Source organism: Saimiri boliviensis, chromosome 4 (assembly GCF_048565385.1).
Source record: "Saimiri boliviensis isolate mSaiBol1 chromosome 4, mSaiBol1.pri, whole genome shotgun sequence".
Lineage (NCBI taxonomy): Eukaryota > Metazoa > Chordata > Mammalia > Primates > Cebidae > Saimiri > Saimiri boliviensis.
Window position 1 is genome coordinate 126659267 of NC_133452.1, and position 21395 is coordinate 126680661.

At 36.9% G+C, this 21395-nt stretch overlaps 1 protein-coding gene across 28 annotated transcripts in view; it reads left to right on the forward strand.

The window, feature by feature from the left end:
• Positions 1–21395, forward strand: part of DST (dystonin) — a 498104-nt gene that overhangs the window by 419592 nt on the left and 57117 nt on the right. For 23 of the 28 annotated variants that reach the window (XM_074398159.1, XM_074398139.1, XM_074398145.1 and 20 more), the window contains 9 exons: positions 903–1069; positions 3273–3432; positions 3632–3958; positions 4506–4590; positions 5667–5908; positions 6830–7036; positions 16109–16228; positions 16425–16532; positions 18161–18379. In XM_074398159.1, coding sequence (XP_074254260.1) covers positions 903–1069; positions 3273–3432; positions 3632–3958; positions 4506–4590; positions 5667–5908; positions 6830–7036; positions 16109–16228; positions 16425–16532; positions 18161–18379 — 1635 coding nt within the window. The remainder of the gene's footprint in view (positions 1–902; positions 1070–3272; positions 3433–3631; positions 3959–4505; positions 4591–5666; positions 5909–6829; positions 7037–16108; positions 16229–16424; positions 16533–18160; positions 18380–21395) is intronic. The other 5 variants (XM_074398149.1, XM_074398150.1, XM_074398168.1 and 2 more) reach the window with 1 other exon arrangement.

Consider the following 21395-nt stretch of genomic DNA (forward strand, 5'->3'; position numbering starts at 1 on the left):
AATCCTTAATTATCAGTCCAGATCATTAAGGAAGCAGTGAAGCGCAGTGTTTCATACACTTATGCCTTCCTCATTGCTGTTAGCACAGTGGTTGTGCACAGCAGTTGCTCATGAGCAATTTGTTTGATTAAATTAGAGCCAGGTAATCCTGCATTCAGGCTTCTTAGCTTCTTATAGCAAAATTCCATTTTAGGTGCCTTGAAATGTTTAATTAGAATCAAATTGAATTTTGTTTCTGGTGCTAAATACTGAAACGTTAGTCTTATTTAGCCAGCCTTGGAGATTCTGACATCTTCCACCCTCTCTTCCTGTTAGCAATGATGTGTAAAGGCTGTTTTTGTCTGCATCCTCACACAGATTTTAGGAGCCAGTCCCACCTAGTAAAAGGAGCCAAGAGCCTCTCGTTTTAGCCTTGTTAACTTGTGAACTTGGACTGAGTCTTAACTTCCTTGTCTATAACGGATTGTTAAACGTGGGAAAGGGTTTTGAAAACAGTAGTGATTTATGGGAACCTTTTGTATCTTGACAGGGCATATAGTTGTTGAATGTTTAAGGCATTCTTATTTCATCACAATAATGATGATTTTGCACTTTTTTCATGATTCATTGGAGTTTTCCTAAGCAGCACCTTCTACCGTATTTTGCTCTATTAAAAAATTAATAATGAGTTTAGTGGCCTTACCAATATTAATTTTGTCCACTATGAAAAGCCCATGCCGCAATAGTAATGAATCATTAAACAAATCAGTTACCTTTAAAATCCCACTTTTCAGATTCTTTCATATGTGTATATATACAAAATGCATTTCTGTCATATTTAAATGTACTTAGAATACATTTTACTTTATATTCATACATTTATTCTCTTGCTTTTAAAAATATATTTAATGTTTTGTCTCAAGCTTCTCCAAAGATTGTTGGATGACCGCAAATCTACGGTGGAGGTAATCAAACGAGAAGGAGAAAAAATTGCTACAACAGCAGAGCCTGCAGATAAAGTGAAGATTTTGAAACAGCTCAGTCTCTTGGATAGTAGATGGGAGGCATTGCTTAATAAAGCTGAAACAAGGTAACTTACATACTTCCAGTTCTTTTTGAAAGAGTGGCAGTGGCCTTGGTCTACAAAACTGACCTCTTGTATTTTAGTTATACTTTCCTTCAAATCCTGATTTTCCTATGTTTATCATGTATATGAACAGGGATAGCAAAGATTGTGATGGTTCTTTCCTCATTCCTCTAATGGTAATGATTTGTTACCGCTGTTTCCCAACTTTTTAAGAAAAGCATTTCCCTTGGGGGTGATTAATTCATTTATTTATTACATAGTTACTGCCTGTTTACCATGCATCTGGCACAGAGTTAGGTCTTGTGTTATTGGGGTGAGCTGGGCAGATCATCTCTGCCATCAGATAGGGTATGGTTTAAGAGGGTTTATAGACATTGAGAAGTAATGATAAATGTGATGTCTCAAAGTAGAAATACAGGTTGCTGTAGGAGCATAGGACAGGAAGAACCTAGCCTAGGGGCAGAATATGACAGTTAAATTTTACAGCTGAATGGGAGCTAGCTAGGAAACAAAGAAGGTAGAAGGGTGCGCTAACCTTGTGAAGGCTGGGAAGCCTAGAGCCTGGCTCCACGGGTGTTTGTTTTCAACAATTTTGTTGCAAAAGCCCAACCCGTATTTCAATATCTGCATTGATGCCACATTGACTAGCCATAGTAGTAGCTGTGTTGGAAGAGTAGTCATCTAGGCTGGTTGGGTTGAAAATACAACCACTGACCTGAATGAGTATGTTATATAAATTCTCACCTTCTTTGGAAAGTGAAAGAAGGATTTGTCTAAACTTCAAATACAGAGTATAATTAATTACAGTTTTAGGAAGCATAGAATGAAGTGCTCTCAAAGAGGTGAAAAGTCTCATATTGTCCTTTAATATGTTTCAACAGATTAACCCTTCTGTGTAGTGCCCTCACAGCTGTGCCCTGGCTGCCATGGGACATAGTCAGTAATTTTAAAAGGATAACTTGGTGAATGTCTAGATCTCTGCTTTACTACCATAACTGGTCTTCTTTTCCTAAAACCTTCTTCACAGACATATTACATTGAGGGATATTGGTAGTAGTTATGATTCACACCTGGATTTATTGTGGACAGTTTAAATCATAGTAAATGAAATCCCATCACAGAATAGTTATTTCCACTGATTTTAGGTGATTGGATATTTGAATTTAGAAAAAAAGGTCACAGATGGTGATAATCCAGAAGTAATTATGAATATAGTAATTTTATTCATTTTTTAGAATCAAATGTATCAATTGAAAGTTTTAAAAAATATATGTGTGTATATTGTGATGTTATAGAAATTGTATTTAATAGTTCGTGCCAATTTCTATAATTATCTTCTTCCTTATAGAAAACTAATTTCTCAAAACATGTAATTCCCTGAAAATTAAACATAATGAGAAATTAAGGCAACAGTATTCCTCGATCCCAGCCCTCTATGTATACAGGATTTGATACTAAATCAGGTACTCTGTATACAGACCAGCACAATAGCTTGCCCTAGTTAAATACTAAGGATGGTAGAAGCAGGTTTTAACTTACTTTAGTCCTCTGCAATTGAGGAAACATGTATTTCCAAAGGTATTTTAAACTACCAGTAAAAGTCCAATGAATACTTCTCCTCTGTTCATAATATTTTAATCCATAAAATATTAATATTAATTTTTGGAAGTAAACCTGACACTGCTTTTATAAAATAGGAATCACTATTAATTCCACTAAGCAGGGGAGGAAGAAGTTGTGTATGCTCTTCAAAATTTGAAACCAATTTCGAACATTTGATTAAAAGCAATCTCAGTATCTGGTGCTTCAATTGAAATTAATATATAAAGCACTTAAAATGAGGCCTGGCACAGAATATGTGTTCAATAAATTTTACCTATTTTGTTGTTACTATTGCTGCTGTTGTTATTTTAACATTGCTGTCATTATTATAACTGTAGTTATTGGAAGTATTATTACAAATGACTACTTCAGACTTTCATGAGATTCAGGAACTTGAGGATAATCTGTTGTTCAACTTTGATTTTTTTTAAACTGAAGAATTGTTTTAACATGTTCTTTAAATGTTAAGAGATTTAAATTTTAACCTAAGATAATTTCTACAGAAAATGTTTAGAATAGATTGCAGGAGCATGACTGAAGATTTTTGCTGAATATTTCACACATTCTTCATGCCTAAGTGACCTCTATCATGGCACATTTATAGGAATCGTCAGCTGGAAGGTATCTCGGTGGTAGCACAACAATTTCATGAAACCTTAGAACCACTGAACGAGTGGCTTACGACCATAGAAAAGAGACTGTTGAATTGTGAACCCATAGGAACCCAAGCATCTAAACTTGAGGAACAAATTGCACAGCACAAAGTAAGACTTAAATCACACTTTAACGAGGTTCAGTTTTTATTGTGTAGTTTTGTGACATAAATTTGAGTCATGTACTATTGTTTTGTTTAATTGCAAACTAAATCCATTTCATATGTCATGCTTTAGTTTTATGTATGTTTTCATTTTTATTTGTCCATTCTTTTTGTTTTTCTTGTTTGTTTTTTCAAACTTTGTTTAGGCCTTAGAAGATGACATCATCAATCACAATAAACATTTACACCAGGCTGTTAGCATTGGCCAGTCCTTAAAGGTTTTGAGCTCCAGGGAGGATAAAGATATGGTGCAGAGTAAATTAGACTTCTCTCAAGTGTGGTACATTGAGATTCAAGAGAAAAGTCACAGCAGGTCTGAGCTCCTCCAGCAGGCCTTATGTAATGCTAAGATTTTTGGGGAAGATGAAGTTGAGCTGATGAACTGGCTGAATGAAGTGCATGACAAATTGAGCAAGCTCTCAGTCCAGGATTACAGCACTGAAGGGCTGTGGAAGCAGCAGTCTGAACTTCGGGTATTTTGATTTATTTTTATTTTATTTTATATTTTATTTATATTTATTTTATTTTTTCATTTCAATTGTCATTATTTCTGAGTCCTTATTTCTGTGCAATTTTATGTTTATGATGATTTTGATGAATTACTGTACTCAAAAAGACTTTGTTTATACAGATTACTTTTAATGAAGTCATTTTAAAAAAGAGATTGTCTATTTAATTAGCTGGATGTTTCACTTTTCATTTTGTTATTTTATTGTACAAATTTATTAAGACCTATATTAGCCAGTACTTTAGTACATCCACAATGCCCATTTTCATAGGGCCCTAAGTGTTTTCTGGAAAGGAATATGCTATGAATTATGGTAAATGAACATGGGACATGGGGCACAGTGGTGAAAAGAAGAGGTCTAAACATGGAACCAGTAAGAATATGTGAAAACGTGAGATATTTACTCAAATATGTCTCTGTGAAATCTAATTAAAGTTCTCTGAGATTAACTAATGTTAATGCTGACTTAAATGTTTTTCCGCCCCACGTAAAAATGGTACCTGTGTTTTTAGGTTCTGCAAGAGGACATCTTACTCAGGAAACAAAATGTAGATCAGGCTTTACTAAATGGTTTAGAACTACTTAAACAAACCACAGGTGAGATATCTTTCAAATCAAATAATAATGTGGTCAGCATTTTACATTGTTTTCAAATTATTTTAGGGATGGGAAAAATCTAAAACACTTTATAATTTTTGGTCCATTCCAAGACTTTTATTCTGGAAAAGACTTTGAAGACCAATCAAGGGGGTGGTTAGGATATGATCTCACTTTTTTCTCATGATCTCACTTGAGTTTTTGATGGAAGTTGTGTGTATTACTCATAACATAAAGCGCTTTGGCACAGGAGCTCATCAGAGAAGCCCAGGACAGAGTTACATTACTTTTCCACTTGCGGAAGGCAGATGAAAACGTAGGTTGTAGACAATTTCTTTTTAAGATAGATTGCATTGCAGTGACACACAGTATGGCTATATGCATAGGCATACACAGGCTTCATTTCTTCATGACTGAATCACTGAGAAAACTGCTATGTAGTTTAGTATCTATATGAAATTTTAGGACGACTCAGAGAAACTAGTTTTAATGATTTCTTCGGCCATAGGAATTTCAGTATACCTATATCCAGTTCAGCAATATGTGTATTTTGGGAGCAAGTATTATTCATTATGTGTTGAAGAAATTAAATGTAGAATCAAGACTCTTGAGCTGGAAGTCTGAAGCCCAGGACACAGTTTTTCTGTGTGTCACAAAATGAGGCAGAGGCAAGTAAAGATCTGTTAGAATAGTGCAGATGAGTAATGATGAGTAAGAGCAGAGAGGGTAAGTGTCTTGCCCAGAGTAACCCAGCTTTTAAGCCATGCATGAAGTCAGTATCTGAAGTCAAGCAGTTTTTAACCCCTCTGCTGTGGAAACAAAGTCTCATATAAACAGACACAAAAGTCCTGCTTTCCGCAGAACTAAAGACACTTAGCCCTTTCCGGTTTCTACATTTGTATTCAGATTTGCCTGAAATCTTGGGAAAGATTAAAATTTAGAAAAGGTTTTATCTTAAGAAAAATGTCTCCTTTTGTTCCCTAGAAAATTTCGTCAGTGTTCCATAATATCTGAAGAAACCCTCCCCCCGCCTTTTTTTTTCTTTCATAAGAAATAATGTGACTTTGAAATTTTAGGTGATGAAGTTTTAATAATTCAAGATAAATTGGAAGCCATTAAAGCAAGATACAAAGACATTACTAAGTTGAGCACTGATGTGGCCAAGACTCTGGAACAGGCACTGCAGCTTGCAAGGCGGCTGCACTCCACACATGAGGAGCTGTGCACCTGGCTGGACAAGGTGGAGCTGGAATTACTTTCGTATGAAACTCAGGTTCTGCAAGGAGAAGCAGCAAGTCAAGCACAAGTGAGACAAAAAGTAAGCTCTGCTTTCTGCATTTTTGATGAGTCTTTTATCTTTTAGGGAGTCTTACTCACATAAGAGTAATATTATGTTTGTTTTATGTCATTACATATGCTGAAGGATGCCTTGGTGGGTAGAGACCCAACAGAAATTGGCAGCAAATGAACTGTTTAAACTTTTAGGAGCCCAGAGATGAAAACAGTGTATTGTGATTGTTTCAAGAGTATTGTGTTTGGGAGTATAGTTTATCACCCAAAGGACAGAATGATGAAAACAGGAAAAAAAGAAGAAAAGTGATCATTGTTTCGAAGACACACATAATTTGGTTGAAATACCAATATTTCTGTAAGATAACATGGGATGGGTTTTCTAATTATATCACAAAAGTGGCATACTGCCATGGTAATCATTCTTCTTTTCAAAGATACCAGCCTCTGTTTTTATCATCCTTGAAGTATGATCACATGTGGGTAAAAGGGAGTTGGTGAGGTCAGGCTCACTGAGCCTGTAATGATTCTGCTGTCATGATTTAAGGCCAGTTTGTCCTCCTTTTGAGGGTTACTTAATTCTGGCTTGTAATGTCTTCTTTATTTTACTTTTCTGTTACCTGATTTACTTAGAGATTCCCAGGAAGCGAAGAATAGTACATGTTAACCTGCTTGTTTTGCTTCTGAAACTTTAAATATTTATTTAAATTTCAAAGATAAAATCTTGCCATGTCGACAAATGAATTGTTCTTTGAACTTCTCAGGAAATACTTTTCTTTTTGCAAAATAGCTTTAAATAAAAAAGGTTTATTTAACTCAACTGAAACTAACGGGGGAGTGGGGCAAAGCATCACATTCTTCACCTGCAAAGGGCTTGAGCTCCAAGAACAGTTAAAGGAAAAGTCTGTTGAAGCTCTTAAGTGTTACTCACTCATTTGTATGTTTTCAGGAACTGAAAAAGGAAGCTAAGAACCACAAAGCCTTACTGGACTCCCTGAATGAAGTGAGCAGTGCTTTGCTGGAACTGGTACCATGGAGGGCAAGAGAAGGACTTGAGAAAATGGTAGCTGAGGACAATGAGCGCTACCGATTAGTGAGCGACACCATCACTCAGAAGGTGGAGGAGATCGATGCTGCGATTCTGAGATCACAGCAGGTAGGGAAAAGTGGTTTGTTGTCTAGGCAATAAGTTTTCTCCAGCTGTTCCCAGAGCCTTTACCTGAACAAAGATGCCCGTTAATACTGTTTGCATTCATTTGCTGTGCTTCCAAAATGGAAGGGTGGATTTGAAAAGAAGTTGACTGGGCTCCTTCGAGTCTGAGCACCAGGGCAAGGCTAATCTGTACCTTGTTAACAGCCATCGGCCTCATTGCTTCAGATTTATCCTTAACAAGTCAGACATTGTGAAGATCAGCCTTGCTTTCCAAACAAAATGCTTTTGTCTACACCTACGAATATTGCTGATATTAATTTTTATGCATTGACTAACTCTGATCAGTATGTGAGTAAAAACTGTGAATTGTCATGTAAATCAGTATTAACTGTTCATTTACAGAAAGCTGTGGCAAAGAGAAAGTTGTTTTTTTTTTTTTTTTTAATTAAAAGGAAGCAGTTTTGTTGGTAATCTGAAGTCTTTTTCAGAAAATGACAGAAGAGGGAAAGATGATAGGTTCCAATTTGTCTATAACTCCTGCAGAATGTATACTCCAGAAGTTTTATAGGCTTTCAGCCCTTGGCCATAGCTCCCTGGGAAGACTGTGGGCAATGAGTGGGGTCCTAGAAATAGAAGTTTGTAATGTGTTGATTAACTTGAGTTGAAATTTCTGTGAGCATTTACAGTAAGACATCAGACTTACTACAGAGTTTGTGTGTGGGAGTAGTATGATATTGCAGTGTACTTTAGAGCAGAGCTTAGGATGGTGTACAACTAAGCTTTTGCTATTGTGAGCCAAAAACAAGAAGCATAAATCAAGCAGATTCTGTGGGAGCATCCAAAATTAATTTTCTAATGTTGCCATAAAAATGGGATTTATATAGTTAGTTCTAAAGCATGATGTTCCCCTTCTCATTTTAGTGCAATGCTCTAGAATGACAACAACTGATGAAATGCAGTGATAGCAAAAGCCCTGCCTACGAAATTTTTGTGAAGGAGGGGGCATTCGTGCTTGAGGAATGTATTTGCGTGACTCTTTTTAAACAGAGGAGTTTTATGCTTTATTATTAAAGGAAAATGAGTGTGTTTGTTTCTGAAGTTTATTCAGCTATTGAAAAATACTGTATTTTTTTTTAACTGAAATTCATTTGAACGTTTCAGAACTGGCACTTAAGGCTTCTCTAAATAACAAGACAATTATTCTGTACTCTTGGGAGTAAGATTTTCTTGAGAAGTTGAGTATGGTTGGTTAGTTCAGCAAAGTGGGACAGTAATAAGGGTACCGTCAGAGATCGAGTTTTCATTGGTTAGTAATCTCTGGTATGTGCCAAGGTCATTTACTGTGGCCAGGCTCTTCAAGGTTTTGCAGATGTTTTCCAGAGGCTTGGGGAAAAGTAAGTCAGTGTTAAGTCTTCCAGAATCCAAGACGCAGATCCTTCAGGAAAATAATGATTTGGGGTTTTTTTTTTCCCCTCTCATAAAATCAATCTTTATTTAAAATTTCAAGATTTTCTCAAAGAATACAGAAAAATTTATGAAAGAAAGAGTATGTAAGCAATTTGGTCTGTATCCTTCCAGCCTTCGTCTTGAGAAAGACAGACAATGGATATAGTAACATCCTTTTGAGAGAGAAAGGCAATGTATATAGTAAAAGTTTTACTACCAGTAGATGACACATATTAATACCATTAATATCTTCTGGTTGTTCATGTGTGTATTTTTATCTTCATTTCCTTGAAATACCTGCAAGTGTGTCCAATGAAAATACCTCCCGTAAGCCTACATAGACACACAGGTATTTAGAGCTGGGAGGAACATGCACAGTGTGCATGGGGTAAAGCGACTTGCCTGTGGTCTGACAAGCAGGAAGTGGCAGAGTAGCAACTCAGATTTCATCCTTATCTCATTCTCCCTCACTGCTGTGGCTCCTCATAAATTATATAGAGAGGAAAACCCTCGAGGGTAGTGAACCATTTTTTTCTAAACTTCTTCAGTAATCTGCAGGTTCCATTATTACAGCAAAATAGAGGTATATAATGAGCATATTTCCAGCCATAAAGACTTTGGGAGGGGGGGGGATGAGAATGCAACACTAAAAGAATCATAAAACATGACCGTGTAGGGAAGCCTAAGAATAGAGTAGTAGGTACCTGTCTTTCTGGTGTGGTAGAGACTTTGCACTTATAAGTTTCTAAACTCATAATTTTCAAGTTTATAAAGGAGCTAATATATCACTGAAATATTTTATCAGGTTGCCTACTTACAGATGTTTGGAATTAGGACCAGAGTACAGTTTGATAAAAATGTTTGTTTTCTGTTTTACCCAATAACAATACATCCATGAAATATAAGAAGGAGTGGTGAAAAAAGTATCTCTTTAGACCTGGGTATTAGCCACATATTTTGGACTTTATATTGTTTAAACAAATTACCATTCTGAGTCTGTTTTCTGTATGAAATATGGACATAATATGACCTGAGCTCATCTTTTTAGTTAGACACACCTTTAGTCATATGCAATTTGTTTTATTAACTGTGACTCTTCCCACAGACCCCTTCCCCCAGCCTACCAACATCCACAAGTGATGGGGTAAGGTCATGTGCCTTGAATAACACTTCACAATTTTAAAATTCATGGATTTAATGGTTTGTCCCACTTAAACCAGGGAGAGTTACATTAGATTTTAAATGACTAGGTGTTCTGTTTTCTGAGCAGAAATACCCTTAAGATATTTCATATTTTTCCCAGGTTTAAGGTTGCATATATACAGATATGCTTCCTTTATAATACCAACCTGCTTTTTGCAATTTAACAAAAGCATAAGCACTTTGTGAATGGTCAAGCCACAATCACAGAATGTACTGACTTTTAAACATCCGGATGGAAGATGTCAAAAAAAACATGGAAAGGAATTAAAAGTTTGAAGAGAGAACAGAAGGGAACATACAGATATCTTCTAAATAGCATATACTTTGTAATCACCTTGTGTAAATTTAGGTTTTTAAAAATTTTTGATTTGACAGGGTTAGATTTTCTTGTTAATCCTATATCACAATAACAGTTTTTAAAAGATATGCTGCTGAACTTTTATAACAGGTATGAAGCTCCTATTTGTTATTATTTGAGAAAAATTGAACAGCCTCAGTAATGGGTGATGAGTGAGAACTTGTACCTTTGCTAATACCACCCTACATGCCCCCAAATCTGACTCCAGATTTGCAGGCATTGATAATCTGAAAAGGATATGATTTTGTGAAGTAATTGGGCCCATTCATTACTTTTGGGAAGAATCTGAATGGGACAAGGTAGCTTCCTAAATAATAATGTTGAGCTAAACTGCCTCCTTCTCATAATATGTGCCATTATCTGTGTTAAAAACTACGTATTTCTGCATTTTAAACCTACACAGAGTAGCGTATCTTTGTTGCTTTTCTTCTGCAAGCTCTGTGGAAATCGGGAAAGGTACTTTTGCTTGAAAGATGTACAGACTTGGGTTCTGAATTCAGACTACCTTGATTCTTAAAGCCTCAGAGCAATTAATCATCCTTTGCGTCTTATAATGTACAATTATCAGTAGTTGCTAAAATATGTATATCTCACAGGGTTTGGGAATCCCAAACATTCTTCAGCAGTTCTAATTGCTTGGTTTATGTACGCGGGGCACCATAATAATCCCGTCATAAAGGCCCTTGGATTGGTGGTTTGGGTGTGGTTAATCCAAACAACTCATTGGGTCATTAGGAATCAGCCTGGAGAAAAATACCACCTGTTTATTTCTTTTAAAGGACCAGAAGAAAACATCTTCTACGGAAATGAGATTTGTTTAGTCCCTCCAGGTGTTGGGGATGGGAAAATATGGGCTGTGTTATAAATAATGAGAGGCAAAGTGAAAGGAAATGCTAATCAAAAGAATGTGATAAGTGCTCCAGTCAGGGGAAGGGAGTAAAAAGGATGTCCTTGAGGTTAAGGTTTGTTTATCACTTCGCCTTAAACCTCTGTTAAAACCCATTATTCACTGACCATTGTGGTAATATGTAATACTCAGGTGGTAAATGCTGAGCCTGAGATTCTAACAAAGGTGGTCTGACTTTGGTGGTCCAGAAGTTAGACCACCTTCCTTAGAATCTCAGGCTCAGCATTTACCACCCGAGTACTCTTTGGTAACTTAGTTAACTTCCTTTTACCTTACTTTTCTAAGCTGGAAATGGAGTTCATGGCAGTACTCACATGATACAGTTGTCAGGAATGAAGGAGATATTGCATGTTAAGCAATTAGAACAATGTGCTCAGTGGGATGCTGGCTGTTACTGTTTTAGAGAGTGTTTTCCAGGCATATTTAGATGTAGCTATTTAAAATGCCTTGCACTAACTTTTAGAAAATTCCTGAAATGCTAATTCAACTATAATAGATGGTAACTAGAGTTAGTGGTTAGACTCCTCTGATGCTATTAAATTTCCCCAAATGCCATTATGGATGCCAAGATTATCAACATATTCTGTTAAGTCAAATTTTACTTCCTGTATGAGCAGTAAACAAATTCATTAAAATTTGGCCTACTATATTGTTTTCCATGTTGCTTACATGTAAAATGAACCATTTTTATGGTCCATTAGAAATACACGTTAACCAGTCATTTGAGTGAGTCATAGACCTAAAATGCCTCTCCTCACTATAACTTACTTAACGTACACTCAATGTAGATCCTGTAGTGACTCCATTTGTTGCTTAACAATATTTGCTGTTTTAATAAAAAAATTTCTCAAATGGCAGAAGGATAATTTCTGCTTGACGTCTTTTTTTTTTTTTTTTTTTTTTTTAGAGCAAATGTTTGACTTGATCAAAGAAACATTGTTTGGGTTTCAGCTTTCCTTTTTTGGCAACTTAGAGGTTATCACCATACTGTTTGCTGCTGGAAAGTTTTGTTTTGTTTTGCTTTGTTTTTTAATAGGGGAGACATAGTGTTAAGCTAATATGAATACTTAACAGCCTGACTTTCTTTATGAGGACTCTGATAGAAATACTGTCAGCCTGAACACAAACGATAGTAGTGGGTGTCACTTTATTTATTTATTTTCAGGAATCAGTAGAAGAAAAAAATGCATAATTGTTAAATTTTATTCAGGTATCTTGCAGCATTTACACTCAGGTAGAAAAGCCTGGACTGTTTTTCTCAGTCTTGTATTCTTTAGGTAAATCACATCAGTTTTTACCTATAGCTTCATTGTATATGCTTTTGAAAGTAACAATCCTCATAGAAGACTCTTTAACTTCTTTTTCATGGGGATTCTTTCTCCATACCTGAAGCTGCCGAATTGATTGATGAAATGTTTTTCTTTTGTTTTCATATTGATCAATAATTGCTAATGAATAATTCCATTTGAAATTAAATAACATCATAGAAACTATTGAACCAGATTAAGGTAGAATTTTTTTTTTCAAATGGTTTCTTGGTTTTCTTACAGTTACAAAAAGTCTACCTATAAGCTTGACAATATTAAATTGTCAATATTAGAAAATAAATGATACCCCATGTTGATGAAGTTATAGCAAAACACTGCTTGTGGGAGTGTATATTAAGACATTCTATCTGAAGGGCAGTTTGGCAGTAGATATCTTAACAGAGAAAACACAAATAGGGACTTACAGGTGAGAGGTTACCCACAGAGTTGTTTTCCTTTCTTTAAAAAAAAATTTTATTTAATATATTTTCATTTAATTTTTAATTTTTATGGGCACATAGTAGATATATATATATATATATGAGGTACATAAGTTATTTTGATACAGGTATACAATGTCTTTTTAAAATTAAACTTGTTTTAAGATCATTGTAAATTCACCTGCAGGAAATAATACAGAGAAATCCTATTGGATCCTTTACTCAACTTTCCCCAATGGTAACATCTTTACAGTGAAATATCACAAGCAGGATACTGATATTGATACAGTCAAGATACAGAATATTTCTCTCACCACAGGAATCCTTCATGCTGCTCTGTGAGCCATACCCATTCCATCCAACTCTATCTTCCCTAACTTCTGTCAGCCACAAAGCTATTCTCTGTTTCTATAATGTTATCTCAAGAATGTTCAAGTGTTTTTTTAGTCACAACCTCTTTCTCTTCTCCTTCTGGGACTCTGATAACATGAATATTAGGACTTCAGTGATAGTCCCACAGGTACCTGCAGCTCTGATTATTTTTTAATTTATTTTCTATTATTCAGTCTGGGTAATTTCTTTTCCTTCACTGATTCTTTCTTTTGTCCCCTTCATTGAGCTCGTCCACTGACATTTTTGTTTCATTTATGTTTTTCAGTTCTACGTTTTCATTTGCATCTTCTTTATACTGTATCTTCTTTTTATTTGAGATGTTCTATGTTGTTGGTGAAGCCTTCTAATTTTTTGTTTCAACTATGAACATTCAGAAGTACTCACTGAAGCATTTTTATCACGGCTGCTTTAAAGTCATTGTCAGATAATTCTAACGTGTCTTCCATTTCAGTATAGGCATCTATTTGATTATGTTCTTTAATTCAGTTAAGAGATTTTCCTGGCTCTTATATGATGTTGTGAGTGTTAGAGCTTCAGCGTTCTGTTTTAGCTGCCTTCCCCTGTTGCCACTCTGGCAGAAGAAGCTGGGGGTGCTACCAGGTGAAGGTACAAGTCCCGGTTCCCAATTCAACCTCGGTTGACACCTAGGGGATGGCTCGTCAGTTCCGCTGGGTGGGAGTGGGAGTTCCAGCTCCCTGTGTGGTCTCTACTGGTACCACAGTGTGGGTGACTGTGACGGTAACACACTGAGGGATGGTGAAGATCCTGACTCTCCACTAGGCCTTCTCTGACATCACCCCAGAGGAGAGGAGTGAGGGGCACCTCCTTATTGCTTAGTAGGGGTGGAAGCCCAGTCTCCCCGTATGGTCTCCACTGACATGATGGTTTGGGGCCTTGTGTTTGGGCAGAAGGGGTGAAGCTTCTGGCTCCCGACTTGGCATTCTCTAACATCTCCTGGCAGGAGTGTTAGGGACTTTGTCACAGCATTACAAGGGAGGAAGTGCAGGCCCCCCATTTTTCTTTTCTTGGCATGAGTGTGAGTGGAGCAGCCATTATTTTCTGTAGCGTTTGGTTGGAACAGAGTGATTATTGTTTAAAAGTTGTCTGTTTCGCTAGGCAACTCCTTTCCTGGTCCTTTGGCTAGAGAGCAGGCTTGTGTTGGGACTTTGTCTGTACCCATTAGTGTCGTGTGGTTGCTGATTTCTCCAGCATGTAGTTTTAGATATGTGAGGCAAAGAGAAAATCCCAGAGAACTCACCACTGTGTTCTTCCTTGCAGTCCAAGTCCATAGCAGTTCTGTCCTAGTCTTTCTACTCTGCGGAGTCTTCTTATGTAATGCACAGGAGTTTTAGGTGTATTTATCATCAGGAACAGAGAAAAGTTAATGTACTCCATCTTCCCATGAATTGACATAATGTGGCAGTAAGTTGTAGAATTTTTAAAAACCTAGTTTCTTATCTCCACCCATCTCTCTCCCCACCTACCTATTTTCCAACCCTCTGGATTTCCAGATTCCTTGAAAAGTTAGAAGATCTAGCAGTACTGAACTTGAATAGCCAGAATGTCTATTCCTCATTAATTCTTCCAGCTGAGGTCATTTTAGTGATCATTTATTGCTGGTGCTGTAGTGTCACAGGCCCATTTTGTTCATTTATGGTAACTACTTGGCCCTGGAAGGCACTGGGGTTTATCCGATGGCAGACATGGAAAATGTTCGTGCTCTTTGACTTGATAGTCACGTCTAGGAATCTACACGAAGGAACTAATTAGAGATGCCAACAGAAATTTATGTACAGATGTCAGACATGGTGGTTCACACCTGTAATCTCGGCACTTTGGGAGGCCGAGGCAAGTGGATCTCTTGAGGTCAGGAGTTCGAAACCAGCCTGTCTAACATGGTGAAACCCCGTCTCTACTAAAAATACAAAATTAACTGGGCATGGTGGTGCATGCCTCTAATCCCAGCTACTCAGGAGGCTGAGGCAGGAGAATCACTTGAACCTGGGAGGCAGAGGTTGTGAGCCAAGATTATGCCACTGCACTCCAGCCTGGGCAACAAGAGCAAAAACTCCATATCAGAAAAACAGAAAAGACATTCATGTACAGATACTCATTATAAGGTTGTTTGTGTAATAACAAAAATGCAGAAAGCTTAAACAAAAATCCAGGTATGTTAGAATTTGATATTATTTCAAAATCATGTTTAAAGGAGTATGACGGGGGAATGTTTGTAGTAAATGAAAAAGCAGGATATAAAGCTGTTTACACAGTGTCATTCCAGACATTTCTACAAATCTTTCTCTCTTGATTTGTGGAAGAAAATTCACTAAAATACCAACAGTGTTAACTCTAGGTTTTAATTTTCTTCTGTATATTTTTCTCTGCTTTATGAATTTATACTGCACTCATAAATTACTGTTATGATCAGGAAAATAAAATCTCTTAAAATATATAAGAATGCTCTTAAAAATGTTTTCTGCCTTTAAATGAGATGCTTTAAAATTACGCTTGAATTATTTAGGGGTATACTCTGCATACATAGAGATGTATATTTACACATAACATTTATAAACATAATAGCAGAATAAATGGAAATACTCTATTCTTTTTTCTAGGAATCATGTACTTTGATAGCAGAGTGTTAGCGCATATCACAGGTGTTGAAGTGATGGGTGAAATTATTGAAAGATGGTACCTAGCTGTTGGCTTTCATAACTATTAATTTTTTGATCAGTATTCCTGAGGTGCAAATTATTAAGACTGCCCCAAAAGAAGGCAGTAGTGTTAGCTGTTCTAAAATCATTAATGTAGTGCTATAAATCCAACATGTGTTAAGAGCTTGTGTGGAAAGTTTTCCTTTCTTTAAAACTTAGTTATTATCACTAATTATTTTAGGATGCATGAGGAGATAAGCTCAGATTTTCCACTTGTGTAATAAGGATATTTCAAAGAAACGTAGATAGGTATTTTCTGGCTCTGGGAGCAGGAACGTGCTGACCTAATTATTTATCTTTTGTTTAGTTTGACCAAGCAGCTGATGCTGAGTTATCCTGGATTACTGAAACAGAAAAAAAATTGATGTCTCTGGGTGACATCAGGCTTGAGCAAGACCAGACTTCTGCTCAGCTTCAAGTTCAAAAGGTGAAGAAATACATTTCCAATTGCCATATAATTTATTTGCTGGTGTGCTCCAAGTCAGTAAAATGTGCTTGTGTGATTTACTTTTTAAGACCCCTCTAGTGTAACTTGGTATTTTTAACTGCTTCACCTAATTGTTTTCATTTTAGTTATACAATTTCTTGTTTTATTTTTTTGTCTTTATGTTGGTAAATCACAGACATTCACCATGGAGATTTTGAGACACAAGGATATTATTGATGAACTTGTTAAATCTGGGCATAAAATCATGACTGCATGCAGTGAAGAGGAAAAGCAATCAATGAAGGTATAATCTTGTCTGTGGCCTGGTAGTGGGACTCTTGAAAAAACAGCAGGTGTTGAGCTTTCAGTCCTAGAGAAACACTTTTCTGTTATCCACAGCTGCCATTTAAGCAGCAAAAATAATTAGTTTAAATAAGGCATTTTTCAAATTTATAGAGTAACAGTCAGAGGAATATTTCTTAAGAGAATCACTATGAGGACAATCTTTTTGAATAGGCACAAAGGCTATTGAAGTTTGAGACCTTGATTAACTGGCATGCATTAAGCATTCAATTAATGTTAGCTCTCTTATTATCATTATTTTCAGTCTAAGTTATTGTTTTAATATGTATCAACTATTGTTTATATACTTCAGAGACATTTGGGCCTCTTAACAAAAACCAAAACATATGGTTCTCTCTCATGCTGAAATCCACTTTGTCTAAAGTTACAGTAACCTACATAGGGAAGATATGAGCTGAATAATTAAGGGAGCATTCAGTTTGTGTAGTTTTAATTATCCTTTAAATTGGCATAAAACCAGCCACAAATAAAAATTTTCAATTCATATTCAGACATATAAGCAGCCTAAAGAAATTGATGTATAATATTGCTTCTGGTAGGAAAGATATCTCATGGCAAAAAAATATAGGAATCTCTGTGCCTAAAATTACATTTTAAAAAGTATATATTGCTTTTAAGGTAGACCATAGATCAGGCGTGCCCAAACTACGGCCCACGGGCCACATGCGGCCCCCTGAGGCCATTTATCCGGCCCCCCGCCGCACTTCAGGAAGGGGTACCTCTTTGAGGGGAGCACAGTATGTGGTGGCCCTCCAATGGTCTGAGGGACAGTGAACTGGCCCCCTGTGTAAAAAGTTTGGGGATGCCTGCCATAGATAAAATAATAGAATGCACAATGTCATGATATGCACTATGTTACTTATACTCTACAATGGCAATTTTCTTATTTGTAATTGAATACTTATTATTTCTGTAAAGACTCTGATGTGAAAAATACATTGTCACGAAATAATTTGTTATTCTGTGGTTTATTGGGTTATGTTTGTGCTTTATCTTCTGCTATTAGTTTTTGCTATGAATTTATAACATAATCTAGATCACTGTGACTACCCCATTAAATCAGTGTATAGCACAATGATACAATGTTCTGCTTTGATTCCTCTCTCTGTCTGTTTGTGTACACACGCATGCACACACACACACACACACACACGTAATATATACATATATGCACATGTGTGTGTATATAATTAATTTTGTTAACTAGAAATTTTTACAATTTCATTTGCAAAAGGTAGTCTTTATTTTTTTTCTGCAAAGTAAATGTTGCCAGAGTCATATAAGACTTATATTCTAACCTTGAAGCCATTTTAAGAATGACTGGAGAATTTTGCTTATTGTTTTTGGAGATCTCAGTGTCTTATTCATAAAACACTTGAGGCCTTTTAATTTGAAGTAAACTTTAATACGTAGAAATTATTAAAATCTGAATAGTTTTTGCAGATGCATTTTTTTAACATATGTTTGTCGAATGCCCACTCTGTCCAGGTGTAGTGTTGGACAGAGCACTCTGGAGTGCTTATGTTCATTGACCTGACCAGTTAAACATTTCATCTTCTTCTTTTCTAGAAAAAACTGGACAAGGTACTGAAGAACTACGATACCATCTGCCAGATTAACTCAGAGAGGTATCTGCAGCTGGAACGGGCACAGTCCTTGGTTAACCAGTTCTGGGAAACATATGAAGAACTTTGGCCATGGCTGACAGAAACACAAACAGTCATCTCTCAGCTTCCTGCCCCAGCCCTTGAATATGAAACTCTAAGGCAGCAGCAGGAAGAACATCGGGTAAGCCTGGTGTGAAAGAGAATATTGTATGCCCCATTAGAAGAGAATCATGATTTTTATGACGGTTTTTAGTGCTGTTAAACACTTACATGATTAAGGCATTTTAATAATACTGTGTTCTGGTCTGTGTAATTTGCTTACTTCATAATTGCTTCTTCTACAGGGTTATAGTGAGAAGACTCATGTGGATAGACTTATTGTATATGTCATTGGTTATATCACAAGTTTTATAAAATTGAATGCAGTATAAACCATCTAGATAGAAAAAAATTCCCATTTAAAATGTTAGAGAAATAAGCTTTTGAAGCACTCTTAATTTACACACATTCAATTGTTTTTAATCTATATGTGTAGAAGGTAAATGCAGAGTAGAAATACATGGGAGAGCTGTTATACAGACAAGGCCATTGAGCTTGGAGAAAATGTGTAATATGGCCGAGTGTGGTGGCTCACGCCTGTAATCCCAGCACTTTGGGAAGCTGAGTCGGGCAGATCATGAGGTCAGTAGTTCGAGACCAGCCTGACCAACATGGTAAAACCCTGTCTCTACTAAAAATACAAAAATTAGCTGGGAGTGATGGCACGTGACTGTACTGTAATCCCTGCTACTTGGGAAGCTGAGACACAAGAATCACTTGAACCAGGGAGGTGGAGGTTGCAGTGAACCGAGATTGTGCCACTGTCTGATCTGCTCTGGGCAACAGAGCAAGACTCTGTCTCAAAAAAAACAAAACCAAAAACAAAAAAAAAGAAAAGAAAATGTGTAATATAATGAATGTGTCAACATGGCAATATTACGAAAGCTACGAGAAGGAAAAATGATGAAGTATAAAGACAGATTATTTTGTTCATCTTATGAACATGGAACTCTTTGAAGTTCTTGTTCCTATAAATGTAAATGAGTAAAGTAGGAAGAATACATTTATAACTATAGTTATAGTACGTTTTAAAGATACATGAAATGGCACATGAAGCCCTCTTTTCAGCAGTCACTTAATTGTTAATATGGCTTAAAATTTTGTAAGGGTTTATGTGAGAGAGTGTTCAAGACTGTCAGAAAGCCGGGCGCGGTGGCTCAAGCCTGTAATCCCAGCACTTTGGGAGGCCGAGGCGGGTGGATCACGAGGTCGAGAGATCGAGACCATCCTGGTCAACGTGGTGAAACCCCGTCTCTACTAAAAATACAAAAAATTAGCTGGGCATGGTGGCGCGTGCCTGTAGTCCCAGCTACTCAGGAGGCTGAGGCAGGAGAATTGCTTGAACCCAGGAGGCGGAGGTCGCGGTGAGCCGAGATCGCGCCATTGCACTCCAGCCTGGGTAACAAGAGCGACACTCTGTCTCAAAAAAAAAAAAAAAAAAAAAAAAAAGACTGTCAGAAAAACTAGATTTCTTGCTATTTATGGATTTGTGAACCTAGCTGCTCTTTCAGATCTGTACAGCATGTACTCTGAGACTAATCATGGACGTGTGTGTGTCTGTGTGTTTGTATGTGCATGAGTGTGTGTGTGTGTGTGTGTGTGTATGTGTGTATGCCTGTGCCCAAAAGAGAGAGAGAAACAAAGAGGGAGGGAGTAAGAGGGAGAGAAAGGGAGGGGACAGTTCAATTCACGGTTTATCATGTCATTGTTTGGAATATGTGACATACTTGTTAATCTTGTTTGTTTACCATTTTGATGAATTGTCATTGAAGACTATACTGAAGTATTTATTTGAAGAGAGTTTTAGAGAATACAGACTGGGAATCTTAGGGAGTTCTATCTAAATGATTCGGCAGGAGAAAGATAATGTAGAATTGAATTTTTGTATAAAGGTTTATTTGTGGCAAAAATCTGATGTCTACTCACTGAATTATTATAAATATAAAATGTTTCGTGGATTTCTTTGCTAAGGTGATTTGAATAGCCGCATTTTTAGCATAACATCAAATGGTATGGAAAGGCTTATTGTTGAGCTGAAATTTTAAAAATTGAGTTTTTTTGCCTTTTTGCATAATCTTTACGCTTTCAAAACAAATTTATGATTGTCTGTATAAAGGGAGGTACAAAGCTTTGTAGCCACATCTTCAGATTGTTTAAACTAAGAGCTTTGCTGTCTCAGAATATTTGTAGCCTCCTAGGATGGCATTTCTTCTCCAGCTCTACAGCATCGTCTCCATGTATTTTGGGGAGAAATCTAGTTCATTCTAGCCAGGAATGAAAAATGGCTCCAAGGGCCATGTTAGCACATGATAGATATCTTAAAGTCACACTGGATATCTACAGCATGGCTGGACTCCTATGGCAGCGTGTTGCCAAGAATCATTTTGTCACATATGAGGCAAAAGGCATCTTCTTTAGTCTCCTTTAGTGCCCTTTTTTGATGCTCACACATACCTGAGTAGATAGCCAGTAGGTGTTCTCTTGCCTGTCGTGAAACAGTTTTAAAAAGGCTCCTCAGCTGGGCACAGTGCCTCACACCTGTAGTCCCAGCACTTTGAGAGACCTAGGTGGGTGGGTCACCTGAGGTCAGGAGTTCGAGACCAGCCTGACCAACATGGAGAAACCCCGACTCTATAAAAATACAAAATTAGCTGGGTGTGGTAGCATATGCTTATAATCCCAGCTACTGGGGAGGCTAAGGCAAGAGAATCACTTGAGCCTGGGAGTCGGAGGTTGTGGTGATCCATTGCACTCCAGCCTGGACAACAAGAGTGGAACTCCATCCCCCAAAAAAGGAGAAAGAAAAAAAGGCTCCTCTCAGTACTTGCAAAGCGCCAAGCCAAGTTGCCTCAGAGTGGTGCTACACAGATGAGATCATACCTAGACTCAAAGGAACTCAAGAATTATCAGCAGAGGTCTAGCATTTTATTGAGAGTCTCTTGATAACACTTGAGTGAAAGCTTGTTTTCCAAGCATTCCCAAAAGAACATTGACAGTAGAACATATGCAATATCTTCAGTTTTCTTTTTCCATGAGATTATCTATAGCTGATATGTTTACCATTACCACCTCCATTCAGTAAAGCAGCATTAAGATAT